Genomic DNA, 16,537 nt, shown 5'->3' with positions numbered 1-16,537 from the left:
TTATAGGTGATAAGAATATGAATGTTAAAATTATATCATAATTACTGTAATTTGTACTGTATAAAGGTGAAGGCTATAATCACATGCTTGTATAATAGTATTATAAGGTTTACACACAGACATATTCTAAAAATTACTACTTTATTTTTCTTTCAATATTTATGGAAAGATAATGTATCTTTACTAAGGCTAGCAAAATTCCAGACTATGAAGTAAAAGTTAAGGTCTGCCATTAGTTTAGGATTTATATTTCAAAAACTATTTTCTAAATGTTTTTCTATATACTTATAATTCTGCCAGAGGTATTATTTTAATACACATCATGGCATTTGCTATTTACAAGCACATCAGTGTTGCAAACAATTTTCATTTTACTCTGTGCCCAAATATACAGTTTCTGGCAAAAAAAAAAAAAAAGCTTTTAGACTGTTTATGCATTCTTGGTGTTTGTCCAAATGTTGTCACATGAAATTTGTTACTCCTATTATGTTTTTCCATTGTATAAAAACAAAACTACAGTACATATTCTCGATTATTAAAAAAAAAGAAGTCCAAATTTGCTAGTTAATATCTAGAAACATCCTTACAGTCCAGGCAGAACACATCAACAAGTTTATATCTTCACTGGAACAAATTTTCAAATACAGAAATAAATCCTAAAATATTATCGTAGACTATGCTCACTAAGGGTCATGGAGCTCCTAGAGGCTGAAAGAACCTGAATTAAGAATCCATATACAGACAAACCTAAGCTTTCTAAAATAATGAGATAGCACCTGTAGCAAGATTTGTACCATCATGTTCATTGCTATATGTTACACCCTGCTCTCTCCAGTACATGTAACCCGTGATTTTAGATTGCTTCTTGGTCACAAGAGTTTCTAAACATCAATCTCAGTCACTGAACTTGTGAATGGATTGGGATTTTGGTCACTGCAGAATCAAAGCTTTGGCACAAGCATTGCAGGTTTCAGAACAAACTCATTTTAAATATTGCCTTAAAAGTTTTTAGTTACAGTTACTTACAGCTCTAGTGCTTTACACTACTTACAACTGAGCACTAGAAGCATCCAAATATCCAGAATTTTGCATTCAGTGTGAGCATACTACCTAAATCTTCTATATTAATTAAATATACAGTTACTGATGCCAGTAAATGAGAAAATCCAATCATAAAACCAGCAGAGCTTCAGGCTGGCCAGCTCTGATGCAACAAGCTTTTGACTTCTGCTGCCAAAGCAGCTCCTAAACTCCAGGAGCTCACTAGTTACATGGCAACCGGCTCGCTAGCCCTGCAAGCCAAGTACCTCAAAGTTATTGCTTCCTCATCCTTTTCCCTTTCAAAGTAATCCCAGGAGATTAACATAAATTTTACATTTAATAAAACACTACAGCTGCACGGTTACAAACCAGAATTGGAGCAGCCAGACAGCCAAGATCCCAGTCAAAATGCTGCCCTAAGTGCTCTGCAAAGTCTGCTGCCTTACTGCTTTGTTCTTGGTTTAATTTCTCTATTTGTATTCTTCCTTAGGAGGGAGAACTCTGCATCTCTGACAAGATTTTTTAAAAATAATTTAGCAATTACATTGATACACAGAAATCGCCTAATTATCCTTGATACTATTGGGGAAGAATAAAAATCCCCCGACTTCCACCAACCACGTCTTAAAAGTTAGCCAAAAATTGCATTTCTCTGTCAGTGATCCTGGACAGAATCCCTTCCAGAATCCAAGGATGCTCTCCTAAAATTAACGGCTTCACCTCAAACTCATCCCCTCACCATTATCTGTGCCAGCACTTCCTGTGAGGATTTCTTCCACCTATTACTTACCAAGAGCACCAGATGTATGGACCATTTAAAAAGAAGATAGAGATGCTTCCCTGGCAGTCACCCAAAAGAGGAGTATGGAGGCAAAAGGAAAGGACAGCAAGATCAGTCAGTGGTGGTTACATGAACAGTTCATGCCTCTTCATTTATCATTACAGAGCTGAATTACTCCTAAACAATAAGTAGTACTAGAAAAGAGTCTAAAAAGAATTTAAAGGATTACAAAACTGGTGTCTGTTCTATTCTACTAGCAAACATATACATAATATGTTTGGTGGTTGCAAGCAGTATGGATGGATGAAACAGGAACTGGCTTCACTGAGATACAGAACATTTCTTGTCTCTCTTCCCTGAGATGCAAAAGACTTCCACTAAAAAATGAACAGATTATTTTCAAGTTTTGAAAAATCTGAAATATTTAAAAACAGTTTTAGATAAGCTTGCAACAAATGTTTTGAATTCCGTGCATTTTCAAAAACATTCACATACTGTTTCTGAAGAATTTGAGAAATATTTTCTGCTCTTTGATTTTCATGCCATTCTTACAAGTATGCAAAGCAAAGAGCAGCCTGTTAACTCCTCCAGTTGACAGGAGCCTTGAGTTCACTCAAACAGAATGATACTCTGTCAAACAAAGAGATTTCTGATAAGCAGAGGATATTATCTTCAGAAATAAAAAGAAGGAATATATAAACCTTATTGACAATACCAATGAGAGCCTTTCCTCCAGAACACTACACTAAAAAAAGAAAATGGCAACCAGACAGCATTTTTTCCTAACAGTTATAAAATACAACCTTTACTGTCCAATATTTAATGTACCTGAAAAACCCTGTCATGCAAGCAACAGTCTCTAATCCTAACCTCTGAGATTCATGATATTGACGTGTTACTGCAATATATCATGGACACTCATTTCCCTGGTGGGAACAGCAGATGGGGGTAGAGGCAGATCACATGGTAACTTTGGCTTGAAGGTTTAAGTTTACGTAGACATTCCTGCTGTTTTAGATATGGATATTATGCATCCATTCAGTCTTGTAAGTTGACAAAAACCAGACCAGCAGGAGGGGAAGATGGGTCAATTGCCACCTAAAATTGTTTAAAAATTTATAAACAGTCTTTTCGTGCTTTAGACTGTGAAAAATACAAATATATATTTATATAGAGACCCCCATACATCAAACACAAATGCACAAATTATTACATTCTGTTAAATAAGCTAGAACTCAATAGCTTTGGCACTCCTGCAGAAACCTTGCCTACACACATCTCCTTATCTCCATGAATAAATCTATAAATACAAGCATACATTTTAGCTTCTCTCTGGCAGCTCTCCATGGACATACTAATATTTTAACTCAAGAATCACTATTAGTAATAAAAATGCCTCAATAGTAACACCATGTAGAGATTTTTATGCACATGGAAAGAGGTTTCAAGACTGACAAGGGACTCCATAACTAGAACCTACAATGAAAGCCCCACAAAACATGGCTTCAATACCTGGATGCAAGTGGGAATTAAGGACTCCCACATAAAGGAGGGACTTCATAAACCTTGGATTTGGGTAGGGAAAGACAAATGGACAATTGTTCCTCTGCTCTCCTTTGAAAGAGGGAAGAGACAAAGTCTTAAGAAGAAGGGAGCCACTGGCCATCACAAATGTGTATCACTTGAACTTGCTGAACTAACAGAGATGTTAGTGTGAGTTTTCCCTCACAGCAAGATGGGGATCAGGAAGGGAAGGTTTTCTGCAGAAACCAGCACTCCAGTAGTATTTCAAAACCATGAACTGGTAAGAAAAGCTGAAGGAGGAAGAGAAAAAAGGAGACTTACTCTGAAAGTTCTCCCTTCTCTATTAAAGAATGCATTTGCTCCTCTTTCTGACTAATAACAAACAAAAAGTATATCCATTACAGAGACTACCGCAACTGAAAGCCAAGTATGGTCTTAATTAGAATTCCAAAAATAAGAAAGTCATTAACAATCTAGCAGCATAAGAAAGCTGAAGCTGGGCAAATGACAATCATGCAGACCTAAAAAAAAACAGGCATTGTTAAATGCTTGGTACTTATCCGCCACTGGCACAATCTCACCCTGCTGCAGCTTCTTCAGTCTTTCAAAATTTGCATGTGACACATTTCAATTAGATATCCAGTTGTCAGCAGCCACTTAATTACATTAGAACAAATGTGCAGGTATATAAAATATACGGCATATTGTAAGACTGGAAGACTTTAGATAGTTTCTGCTTCTGAAAGAGATAGTCGTTTTTTTTTTTTTAAAAAACCTTCCTAATAAATCAGTTTGCCAATACATTCCTTTGGGAATTCAGTGGCAGCAACACGAAATGCAAGATCAGCAAATTATTAAAATACTGATGTAGTAACTCAGAGCTGAGCACTAATGAGCTGTAAAGTTCACTTCTAAAAGCAGGACACTCATACATTAAACGCGTCCACAGTATTTTTGCTGTTCATTATAAATATTAATTTAGAGTTGGAAGGTGAACTATGCAAAATAATATTCAACTCTGATGGATTCTTGTAACATTGCTTTTAAGGATCAGGTTTCTTTGGAATAATATACAGTAATTAAGGACGCAACTTTGCCAAGTTTGGTATTAAAATGCATTTTAGCATCACGGTAAATCCTAAATTTGGTCAATGACAGATCATCAGAAGCAGACAGATGATTTTCAATTTACCAAACAAACTGAACTCATACTCATGTCACAAAACTAATCCAAAATTACCCTATATTTTAAATAAAGGTAAAAATACGGGAAGCCATCAGTCATTCACACATATCATTGATAATGATATTCCTTCAAAGAAAACAAACTCCAAAACTTTACTACAGCGCAGGATATTATGTTTCATCCATCACAATGTGCTCTTCCCCTCTGATAAACAAGGACACAGTAGTTTGTAGAAATACTGACAGGTAGAAGAAAGGAACTGTGTATTAGCTAGGTTTCTTCTGCCCACAAGCTTGCCATTTCCTTGTGGTGCCCTATGTCTTAAAGCAGGAGTAGACACAACAGCCCGTACTATGTAAAATAGAGAAGACCACATCAGTACTGCAAGGGCGTCCAAAACAGATACTTAAGTGACAGTACCTATCTAAAAGCAGTAGATGACATGATCAAATGCTTATCTTGCTTCTCCTGAACTTTAGTGTGCTTTGTACTTGGCAAAGATACGCATACTTGAACCTCACTGGTAGTTTATTGAAGATCGTTGTGAAGTGGAGGCTCGATAAAGGCTGGAAGAAGATACTACTATATGGATCCATTGTTTCAGAAAGTAACGTGACTAAACATTTCTTTCAGGTATATTAGAAGCCAAAACACGTTACTATGTTTCTCCAAAGAGTATCATATTTTAGGGCAAGTTATATTGGAAAACTTGTAAGACTTGGTATTTGCCCTGACTTTCAAAAATTGTTGAGAAGGGAACAGGTAACTTAATAAAACGTAATGTGTATCCTTCGTGGAAATTAGAAATTTATTCATGTGCATATTTAAACCAATAATTCCATTAATGTAAATCTCAGTAAGTTTACTTAAGACACAGACATATGGCAACACAGAAGTGTCAATAAGAAACAAACTGGCACATTCAACCAGAGAATGTACTGACCTGGCAAGCATGACCACAGACAGAGGGAAGAAGTTTAAAAAAAGCAGCAAAAGAATATTGCCTACATAAGATACCTATAAAGTGAGTGGTGTAGAGAACGGAAAATATAGATAAAATCCACAGGAAAAGTATTAATCATGAACTATTAATTACAACGAAAACAACTTCAGCTTGGGAGACTCCAAGATGAAGAAAACTGTACCTTTGCTTTAGGCTAGGATTTTTTTCTCAGTTGTATGGTCTTGGATGCTGGACTTTATTTTGACCTAGTAATACCACCCCTATGTTCTCATGGGTCATCAAAAACAAACAAAAACCCTACCCCCCCCCCCCCCCCACTCCATCCTGTAACACCAAAAAAGCCTGAATTTGTACTGTGAATCACAAATGCTTGATTCAAAAGGTGACATTAATATGCTGCAGCACACGGGACATTTTAATAATGGCTTTAAGAACATCAGATCCCTCCTGAATCTAATTACTACATACGAGAAGTTGATGTCCCGCTGACGTAACTGTAAAAGCCAAATTCAATTGTTCCTCCATGTATTATCAGTACCAATAACAGACTCTGAAAAAGACTACGCAAACACACTTTCCTAAATGGGGAAGGATCAGTCTGCAGAGGGATTCAGGTAGCCCTTTTCTATTTCAACTGGATGACTGCCTAGCTGTTTTTTCAAGAGTTAGATGCAATTAGGATATTCCTGTTGGCAGACTATAACTCTAACATCTGAGATGAAATGGCAATTCATTCAAATGAAAACTACAATACTGATGTTCATTCACAAGTAATATATTTTTAAAGCATTTGTGGAAAGAGAATGTTTCAATTTTTCACTCAAAACTCAATTTTACCTTTAAAAATTTTCTGACAAACAGAAAAGATGACCTAATTTTCTTTTTCTTTTATTTTTTTTTTTTTTTAGAAACTTTTCTTTGATATTTGGTGTGTGACAGTTTCGATTTCTGGTTTTCATACTGTTTTAGAATGGGAAATCTTAAGTCCCAGAATCTCCACAAAACACAGATCTTCATATTCTGCTCTTTAAAACTCAAGGTCATTCCATGCTCAATTATTTTTAGCTTAAAGAATAGGTCAATGAAGACCAAGAAAGCATTTGCACATTATTGCATCTCTTTCTTGAACATATTAATGTTTTCTAATATATTGCCCATGAATATATGGTCCAGGCTTCTTTACTTGTGCTAACTCAAATCAGGATCACTTCTGTTTCTTGAATGATTTATTTCCTCTAATATCCAAGGGAACAAGTAGAAAGGAAACAAAATGTTAATAATTAAAAGTTAGAAGTGGAAACCAAGAACTGTAATTCTAAAAACGCTCACTCCAATGAACTAAAGCTCTGTCAGGCACAGCTCCTCATATCCTGAATGCCCAGAGTCTCCAAGGTGGTCAGAAAGATCAATTTTCCATTTTGCAGAAACCTGGAAGCCACTATTAGAAAAGGGTATCTGTGGAACAACGCTCTTTTAAATGAGGAGTTGTCAGGATGACATGATCTGACTGCAAGTATCTTGCAATGAACAAAACAGCAACCTCCAGGGAACGACGCCAGTCAGCAGTAAAGGGAATTAATGGCTAGAGGCAACACACAGAGTCACAGTTTCACTGCAACATCCATCCTGTATCTAGCAGCCTTGGAGCTTTAAACTGCTGAAGGGCTTGCCAATCTTACTAGACACATACAGCTGAAAGGAATCAAAATCATAGAATAGTTTGGGTTGGAAGGGATCTTTAAAGGTCATCAATTCACGCCCCCCCCCCCCCCCCCTGCAATGAGCAGGGACATCTTCAACTGGGTCAGGTTGCTCAGAGCCCCATCCAACCTGACCTTGAACGTTTCCAGGGATGGGGCATCTACCACCTCTCTGGGCAACCTGCGCCAGCATTTCGTCGCCCTCATTGTAAAAAATTCCTTCCTTCCTTCTATCTAGTCTAAATCTACCCTCTTTTAGTTTAAAACCATTACCCCCTCTCCAATTGCAACAGGTCATGCTAAAAAGTCTGTCCCCATCTTTCTTATAAGCCCTGTCCACTGATGTAGTCACTCCATCATCAAAGGCCACTATGCTTGTCTGGAAGGACTTGCCTTTGGTGATGACATGCTGGCTGTCTTGAATCAACCTCTTTTTTGAGTAAACAACTTTCAGAAAACTTGTTTTCAAATCTCTGCCTCCACCTTTTTCTGCAAAAGAAGTTTCACCAAAACTTACCTCGGGGTACTTCAGTTTTAAAGTTTTATGCATTTCTCGAAAACGACTGTACCGCCTGAACACTGTCCATGTCTCATCCAGGACTGTTATCTGTATCAGACAATACAAGAAGAAGAAACAGAAGTAAAACAGCACAACGCACAATACTAAAAACCATGCTGTACAGAAGGTTATCAGATTAAAACAGGCAATTCTTAGTTCCCTTAAATCCATACGCTTTTATAGATTTACTTCATTTTTCTTTCATTACAGTGATGGAACTATATTTAATAAGGAGCACTGATTGCAAAGCAAAAAACCTGAGTGCATTTATTCTTTATTCCGGAGTGGTTTGACAAGGCTGCAAACACATTAAAAAAATCCCCAATCCTCAATCATTCCTTGGTGCAGCTATGCAGCTCCCAGCATTAAAATCAGGGGGTGTTCCTTTAATGAATGAATAACAGCCAGCACAAGTGTAGCACAGCCTCTCTATACATTCATAGGTACATATATTCTCATGTACACACACACATATACATAGATATATACAATTAATAAATACACATTTCTCGGACACGCAGCGTTCATTACCACAGAGAATAGGATTCCAATTTGCAGGGTAAAAAATTATATACGTCAACTTTCAGCAGAAGACTCTCCTTTAAAACACTCTTGGCTTGTGTCATCAATATGTTGATGAATTTCCCATTTATACAGGCAGTTTCATTAAAATCAACAGTATTACTCCCATGAATAAGGCACATAGCAACAGGTGCAAAGGGGGAGGGCAAGCCAACCTTACCATCAGTTATTCAGGAAATCCTCTGAGAAAACGGAGAAACCAACAAAAATTTCAGGGAAAGAAAATTTTTCACTGTCTGAAATCAGATGAAATGAAAGAAATTTCTAAGTGGGTCATAAAAGTGATGTGTCTGGAGCCTTTGACTTTACAACTGTTTCTGTAGCTCTGGTGATCCAAGACTACCAAGAAGCAATGCTGCAGGGAGAGGTGGGCATTTTTCTACATTGACTACTCGAACTGGAGAAAGCCAACTGGCATTGCCTAAACCTAAAAAGACTATTCCTTTTTTCATCTAATATGCCTAATATGTGGTATTACCTCTGCCTAGCTATGATTTCATGCAGGAAGATCAAGAATAAGCATTTTCATTTCACAAAGACATGGGCTTTTTAATCTTAAAAGAGACTACTAAAATTCACAAGTAGTTTCCTCACTACTGTGCATATCAGAAAGTTACGGAGGTAAATAAAGTTACAATTGGGCAGGATAACCGAGTAGGAGAAAAAGAAACCAGAGCAATAAAGCCACAGGAAACCAGCATCCAAGCACTGCTGCTGCTACCTCACACTCATGACACACTCATCTCTGGTCCACCCTTCCCCATCCCCGCTGCCGTTGTTGCTGTATACAGAACAGGGAAACTGGAGGAAGTGTTCTGGAAACCTAAAATTGTTGTGTGTCTTATGACATCAGGAACCAGGTTTTGGTTTGTTTTGTTGGTTTTTTTCTATTTTTACCTTTATTTTTAACCAAAAGATGTAAGTAAACAAAACTGGCCTTCTCAAAACTTTTCACAAGCACTACAACATAGGTTCTTCTAGCACACCTCTACAACGCAAATTCATTACCTCTGATAAAATTCATCTTTCATGTCACTAGTAAGCTTGACTGCTACTAGGACACCTGTATGATAGACTATATTCCCTCAATATGTTTTTAACTGTGTCACAAACTTCACAAATCAGGTGAATGGATTTGACATGCATAGGCAGGTTTACCCAAAAAAAGTAACTATTCAGAAATATGCATGTTGCACTGATCTTGATTAATTACTTTAAAGGGCTTTGCGATTTCAATGTTCAAGCAAGCATTAGAGTGCAATGAATAATCATAAAATAAAGATGTTACTCATTCCTGCTTTCTTTTTGCTTTAATTCTGTATTTTAATACTTCTGAGTTGTGAAATTTTGCTGTGATAATTTCATTTGTACACAATCTTTAGTCAAAAGTAACTTCTTTTTCCCCTAGGGGCTTCACAGAAGCATGCCTTTAGGGGAGCAACCTCACACAAAGCATTCAGGACTCTTCCAGCTACACAGCCTGGGGAAGAGCATGTATGTCAGCTTGCCAATCAAGCTGTTAGACTGACAGGTGTCTAGGTGATAAGGTGGTACCAAACTTATCCAAATCAAATTGCCTGCAGCCAATTATTTATTGGCCGCCTTCTACAAAGTTTAATCAACAACTTGTTAGAGACGGACAGGAAGGAAAACAGCAAAGCCATATATCTGTGCTGCCTAAAAACTGAAAGACTTTCTCTAGTGTTCCCTGGTGGCTTGGCTTGACCTGACTCGATCCCTGTCAGCCTCTTCATTTACTTTCCTAATTCTTGTAACGAGACTAGCAGGTAATGCATTGCAAATTTTATTGTTGTTACTGCTGATATTATTGGAAAATTAATTTCAAAGCTAAACAAAATCTTAACCAGTCCCCAAAGCTCAACAATAATGTTATTAGGATCAATATGAGAATGACAGCATACCTGGCACAGCAATAGCATTTACAGAACAGGGCCTTTTACTTCTACAGTTGATCCAACCAGTTTGGACTGGGATTCTTCCCCCCACACACTTAGAAAAGCTGTATGACAGACTATATAGGCTCTGTACGTATGGGACTGAGACATGTGCAGATCTGCCAAACAGTAGCAAGTTAAGCAAATTTGAAAAGCCCTTTACTTTTTGCTGGTAATTTACTAATATAGTAGTTAAAATATTTTCTTAATACAAAAAATACATGGTTGAGTAAATCTGTAAGACAGATTTTCAAAATATTCTTATCTGGGCACTTATGTGATTCTAGACTTGCCTCACAATTGTGACTTTTATTCAAGCACACTATTTCCTATATAAAACTTATAAATTTGAAAGGAGATACTACAGTCCTGTCTCCTTAACTTTTGTTCTGCATGAAGACTGACAGAAAATAACCTAAGAGACATTTTCAACTTACTGCACTGTAAAGCACATCACAGAATGTGTTTCCCTTCTGCCCCACAGAAATAGAAGTAAAATCATGGTGGGAGGGAAGGGAGAAATATTCCACTTAATTCTGAAGCGATCAGAACAGAACGTGCCCACCTTACTTATCTAGGCTGGTTAAACTGTCGACACTAATTGTGAATATTCATATTTCTACAAATGGACCTTGTTGAAACTGTTTCTCACACTGTCTACGAATACAGCATTCAAAAAGCTAAAAAACTTGCAGGATATTAAGGGATTTATGCAGATTTGTTTCTTGGAACCTTTTTTTATTAGTTATTGAGGGTATTAAACCAATAGAGTTGAGAGAAGATGGGCTTTTTCTTTTTTCTAATTTAGGTAGATATGGGGCATGCATCATTTTCTTGAAGAACTATGTATCAATGAGCACTGTTTCTGCTTTACTCCAATTCTGCAATAATTTGCTGAGCTCAGAAATAAACTTTGACGAGAAACATGGACATTTTGAGCAGGCTCACCACAGCATTTGGCTGAACAGAACTGTGACCAGACCTGGAGAAAAGCACTGCTTTGGGGTGCATCTGCCTAGATTTTCTCCTCTAGAGAACTCACTAAAGATGACTGAAAGGCTTTGAAACACAAGAAAAAGCCAGTTTTGAAAGAATATCAAACAGGATAAATAAAATGAGAGAATGAGGGAAAGCTGAATAAAAATGAGAAGACTTATCTACAACTTTCCCTCTTGTCAGAGGATCCCTGCAGGGCTGTGCTTGATTCCAGGCTCTGCTTCCATCACCTGTTCTTGGGAAACCCTGTGTGCCTTCATGTGAGCTGGACTTCTCCCTTCCCTGCTGCCTCACTGCTCCTGCTGTTGTCCTGTCTGCAACCACAGGCACTGTCTGTAACAGATGCCAACGGTCTTATCGATGCAAAAGCTCTTCCCACACACTGTTCCTAGCACAGCCTTGCCTGAATATTCTGCGTATCACAACAACATGAAAGGAAGAGGAGAGTACAAGAATAGTTTTCTGGTACTCTAATTCAGCTCTAAAATATGTTTAGATCTGATTAAGTTACTAGTTTCATCATGTCTTTAAAGACAACATATAAAACTGTCACTCAAACAGAAGTTTTTTTGGAAATGTATCTATTCATACTGAATATTTCATAGCAGACCAGCACAAACAGCTCCATGACATCTCTTGCTGCAAAAGGACCAGGTGCTATTTTAACTCTATTAAAGTATGGTTTTGGTTCTATTTTGAACTCTCTCCAATAGGTTCTCATGGGAGTCACTCAACATCTTAAAAGTAGGATCTGTATCCAGTGGAAGAACCTGAACAGACAGACCACCTTGCTGACCCATTCCCAAATGTTATATATGTCTAGATGGACAAGATACTGAACCTGCACTAAATATTTTTGGATGGTATGTTAGGGTTGAAAGACTTATGAACTGACTGTGATGCTGCCAAGAAAAGTGGAACTCACTCTCTTTTGGCATATAAAGGAAATAATCTTTACTACTGCATGTCACAAAGAAATTTATATATTTGTTATATACAGAAACTAGTTATATTTGTTCCTCTATACAGCAATATGCCAGGATTTAACTACAAATACAATGACTAGAAACATCTGTTGAACAAAATACTTCTGAAATACCTAGGATTCAAAGGTTTACAATTCAACTCAATCATGCCTTGTTTCTTTGTCAGATTTCAAAGTGTTGTTACATGCAAACAGGTCAGCTACGCATTTTCCCAAGAGCAAGAGGACCCTTGGTGAAGAAAGCTTATTTGGGAACTGGCAAAGGACATGAGATTAAAAATGCCCCAGCCCTTCCCCAAGACCAACACATATTCTGTATAAGATCACCTGAAAATAAACTTGAACAAAGTAAAATAAGGCTGAAGTAAGGAATTATTTCAACAACTGACATTGTATCCTGACTCATCAAGAAGGGATGAAATAAACAGGTACACATTCTCTCCTCCCTGCTCTGTCTTCCTACTTTCCTGATTTTTAAGGGGAAAAAAAAAAAAATAAAAATATCACTCTACCATGCATTGTGATTTCCTACAGAATAAAAGTAACAGCAGCTGAAGATTAATACGGATCAAATTAGAGTGGGGAGCACTGCAGGGAAAGGTTTAAAATAGAAAAGTTTGTGGAAGGTCTGTGGATTGTAGCTTGGAGTCAAATCCTGACCACAGCAAAAGCAGCCCACTGTGACATACAGAGACCTGGAGGCAAAGCAAAAAGCATAAACAGTTGATTGATTTGTGTAAGGGAATGACTGCAACAAACATCCCAAAGACAGCCAAACTAAGGTCCATAGGAGATTCAATATTTAGTGCTCTAAGGAAGTTGACAGCAATGGAATACAATTATGAAAGTGATAGCCCATTTCCTATGCCATATGTCATCCATTTCTTTGATTTGAACTTCATCAAAGCAGTTATTTAAGCAGCAGTTTCTTTTAGAGGCAGCCTAGAAATGGCACAGGAGAGATACAAGAGATGGTACTGGCAAGTACAACAGAAGAGAATAGCCAGTCCATACACACCACTCTTAGGCAGAGTGTCTGCTCCTTCCATGCCATTACTGAGGTTGGGTTGCAAGCCTTGTTTCTCACAGAAACAAAATAGAAGCAACAGAATTGCTGGAGCCTAGTTTCATATGCATTTGTATCTCTCTCTGGTACATCCTCCTGTTCTTTCCTGGTTACAAATCCCACCCCTTTCCAACATTTTTCTTCTATTACATTTCTTCCAGGTAAGTCCAAGTCTTCCTGCACAGACTTTTTAACTGTCCCTTCATCCTAAAATCTTAGAGCTGCTTATGGGGGTTTTAGGGATGGAGAATATTTGGAGAAGAAATCCACCAACTTAATAAAAAGATAAAATACCTTTTTACTGTATTTACCTTCATTAACCATTGTTTAGTAAATCCTGGGTGCTGAAAATAGTTGGTGGCTGGAACAGTCCTTGGGGAAGTTTTGTATGTGCTTACCCTCCTCCCAGTATCTCCATGGCTCTGGGCTTTTGTTGGCCCCGAGAAATTCAAAGTTCAAAGGGCAAAAGGAAGTATTCCACCCACAAATTGTGCAATACGTTTTGAGATGAAAATTTAATTAGCTCAAACAGAGCTAAGATTACCCATCTTAATAAAAGCCTTTGAAAAAGAGAATGTAAGCATAGTTCAAAATGGTCCTGCATACTGTGAGGGCAGGTCACTCCTCCAACCTACACCAGCTAACGAAGCATCTGGCAGTACGTTCAGTGAAGAAGGCTGCCAATTCTCTCTCTGATGCCATGTACATCAGTTATGCTACATGTCCACGTGCACTGAGAGCACATTTCCAATTAGACTTCACATCGTGCTTTGAAAAAACACTGGCTTAGTACCAGAGGAAACATAATGAATATGTATTTTTTTCCAACATTTCTGCACAGAAGATCAACTGATGAAGCCACTAGAATGGAGAGGAAGCAGATAGTTTGGAGAAGTGAGACCTTGGAAACACATGGTGGGAAGAATCAGAACAAAGAGAGCCCAAAATGAATCACGACTTTGTTGTGGGTATGTGCAAAATACTTTAATTATGCTTTCATTATTACAGGCAAATATTTCAAGTCTAATAATTTTCTATACCTGACACTCGCATCTCAATAAAGGGCTTTCCTATAACCAATATGCATTTAATCCTCATCTCTGCAACACTTTCAACTGAATTATTTGACATTGGATCTGGAATTGCTCACCCCAAGAGTCTGACCACCAACCTCCTCTGTACAATTGATCCACTTGGAAAATACCTGTCTTTATAGTGTCCTGTATTCTGCATGCCTTCTCACAACCTCTCGTATTCAACAGTAGTGAAGCCACTTACAACAATGGAAGGAGAACCAAAAATTGCACTTAGTGGAACAAAAACTACATTTCCTTGGGGTTAGTAAGGCGATTTCTGGAATCTGCAGATTCTCAGCTGCATTTCCAGCTGCCGTTTCCATCTTCACTAACTGTGACACTGTCACTGTGAACACCGACGGCTGGACAGAGCAAACTAGGAACTATTTGGTTTTAAACAAAAGCCTTTTTTCTATTACTGTTGTTACTATGATGCTGCTGTTGTACAAATGCAAGCAACATGTGTACAGAGACCCCAAACATTAAGGACAAGCAACTCAAAAGCACTTACCTTTATTTCAAACTCATAGTGTTCATCCTTTCCCTGCCCACACAGGACATAGCGTGGAATACTAATTTTAACTGGGTCCTTTAGGTCGTCTGGATTTGCTCCCAGTGAACGACAGACCATCCGCTTTCATGTGCATACCAAATAGGGAGAACAAAGGAAAACCAAAATCACTACATAAGGAAAAAAAGAAAAGAACTTCACTAAAAATGAGAAAATGTTCTTGGCCAGAAGAGCAGGGAAAGAGAGCATGGAAAAGGCAGAAATTATTTCTAAAGTAAAGGAATTATTTCAAAACAAAGTGGATCTCATTTTATAAGCGAGTTCTAGCATTTTGTTACGCATGAAAAGTTAAGGTGAAGCATCTTCAAAAATACTTTTTCTTTGAAAAGGCATTTTCAGCTGAGATATCAAAAACAAGGCAAGAGAAGACTTTGTATTAACCCTCTTTAAAAAAAATAAATATATGAATCAGGCCTTCACAGTTATATTTTTTTTAATGTCTTTATATAACAAACCTCTTCACAACACCATGCAAAGCTGCAGGGGATCTAGGCAATTCAGAAAGCTCTTAGACTTTAAAAATCCAAACTAATTTTATAATTAAAAAGGTATAGACAACATAGCAATCCACTGTCAGAAGAGTTTCCTACTGTTTTCTTTAAACCACATCTAATGAACAGAAAACGCAACTATGATAAATTTGCATGGTCTGGACAAAATAATCTAAAAAGGTATTTGTAATGTGGGCACATTCCTCTGACTAACAGCCAGATGGAATCTGTAACTCTGAAGTTATGTCAAAAATAAAATATTTTTGCAACCAAAAAAATTAATGCTTTGCAGTGACTATGTCCAAAAGTAGCATAAGCATTTACAGTGAATAAGTAAAGAAACTGTCTTTTAAGAAGTCCTCCACTTTCTCAGTTGAATATATTTGGTCTGAAAACTTCAGTGAACTTGTACTTAAAAAATAACAGCACCATGCCAAAATGTAAGTTAACAATAACAAAAGAAGATTGAAAAAACTACCACTGTGAAGTTATGACCATATTACATGTTTTAGTGATGCTATCCATCACTTGATCTGTAACCATATTCTCAACATGCATTTTCAATCCTTTAGCAACTACCACGAGACATGTTGCTTGGCCAAAAGTATTCCTTCTTGACCAACGTATCTCCAAACATGAATATGGCTGCACTTCTCACTGACACTTGGTTTCTTTGTAGCAGCTCCTGCTGACTTCCAGTACATGTGACACTGTGTAGGAGCCGGAGAAAAGTTTGAAACTCATTCATACTGTCTCTCTGATTGCTGCCTGTTAGAGAGAGCTTTTTAGCATCCTCACCTGGCTCTTGAGAAGGGGAGACTGTTACTTCATTACCAGTCAATTATAAATGCCAATGTCATTTCCCTTAACATTAGCATTAAGAGCAGTGAAAAATAAAACACAAAGAAAGTGAATTTTGGTTCCAGTTAACTGACTTTATCTAGAAGGTGTTTTCCACAAGCTTTCTAGGTTTTGTGAAAATATAAAAAAAATTGTGTTTGAATGGAAAAGTATTTTAGTGACCTTTGTTTACACAACAAATACTTTCTCCTCTCCATTT

At 37.4% G+C, this 16,537-nt stretch overlaps 1 protein-coding gene across 5 annotated transcripts in view; it reads right to left on the bottom strand.

Moving 5' to 3' along the window:
• Positions 1-16,537, bottom strand: part of KIF16B (kinesin family member 16B) — a 142,252-nt gene that overhangs the window by 31,687 nt on the left and 94,028 nt on the right. For 4 of the 5 annotated variants that reach the window (XM_074864366.1, XM_074864367.1, XM_074864369.1 and 1 more), the window contains 2 exons: positions 14,927-15,049; positions 7,714-7,803 (listed from right to left, as the gene is read on the bottom strand). In XM_074864366.1, coding sequence (XP_074720467.1) covers positions 7,714-7,803; positions 14,927-15,049 — 213 coding nt within the window. Of the gene's footprint in view, positions 1-7,713; positions 7,804-14,926; positions 15,097-16,537 lie in introns of those variants that run through there. The other variant, XM_074864371.1, reaches the window with a different exon arrangement.

This window comes from Strix uralensis, chromosome 3 (genome assembly GCF_047716275.1).
Source record: "Strix uralensis isolate ZFMK-TIS-50842 chromosome 3, bStrUra1, whole genome shotgun sequence".
Lineage (NCBI taxonomy): Eukaryota > Metazoa > Chordata > Aves > Strigiformes > Strigidae > Strix > Strix uralensis.
Note: the sequence above shows the minus strand (reverse complement) of the source record. Positions and strands in the feature narration are given on the sequence as shown.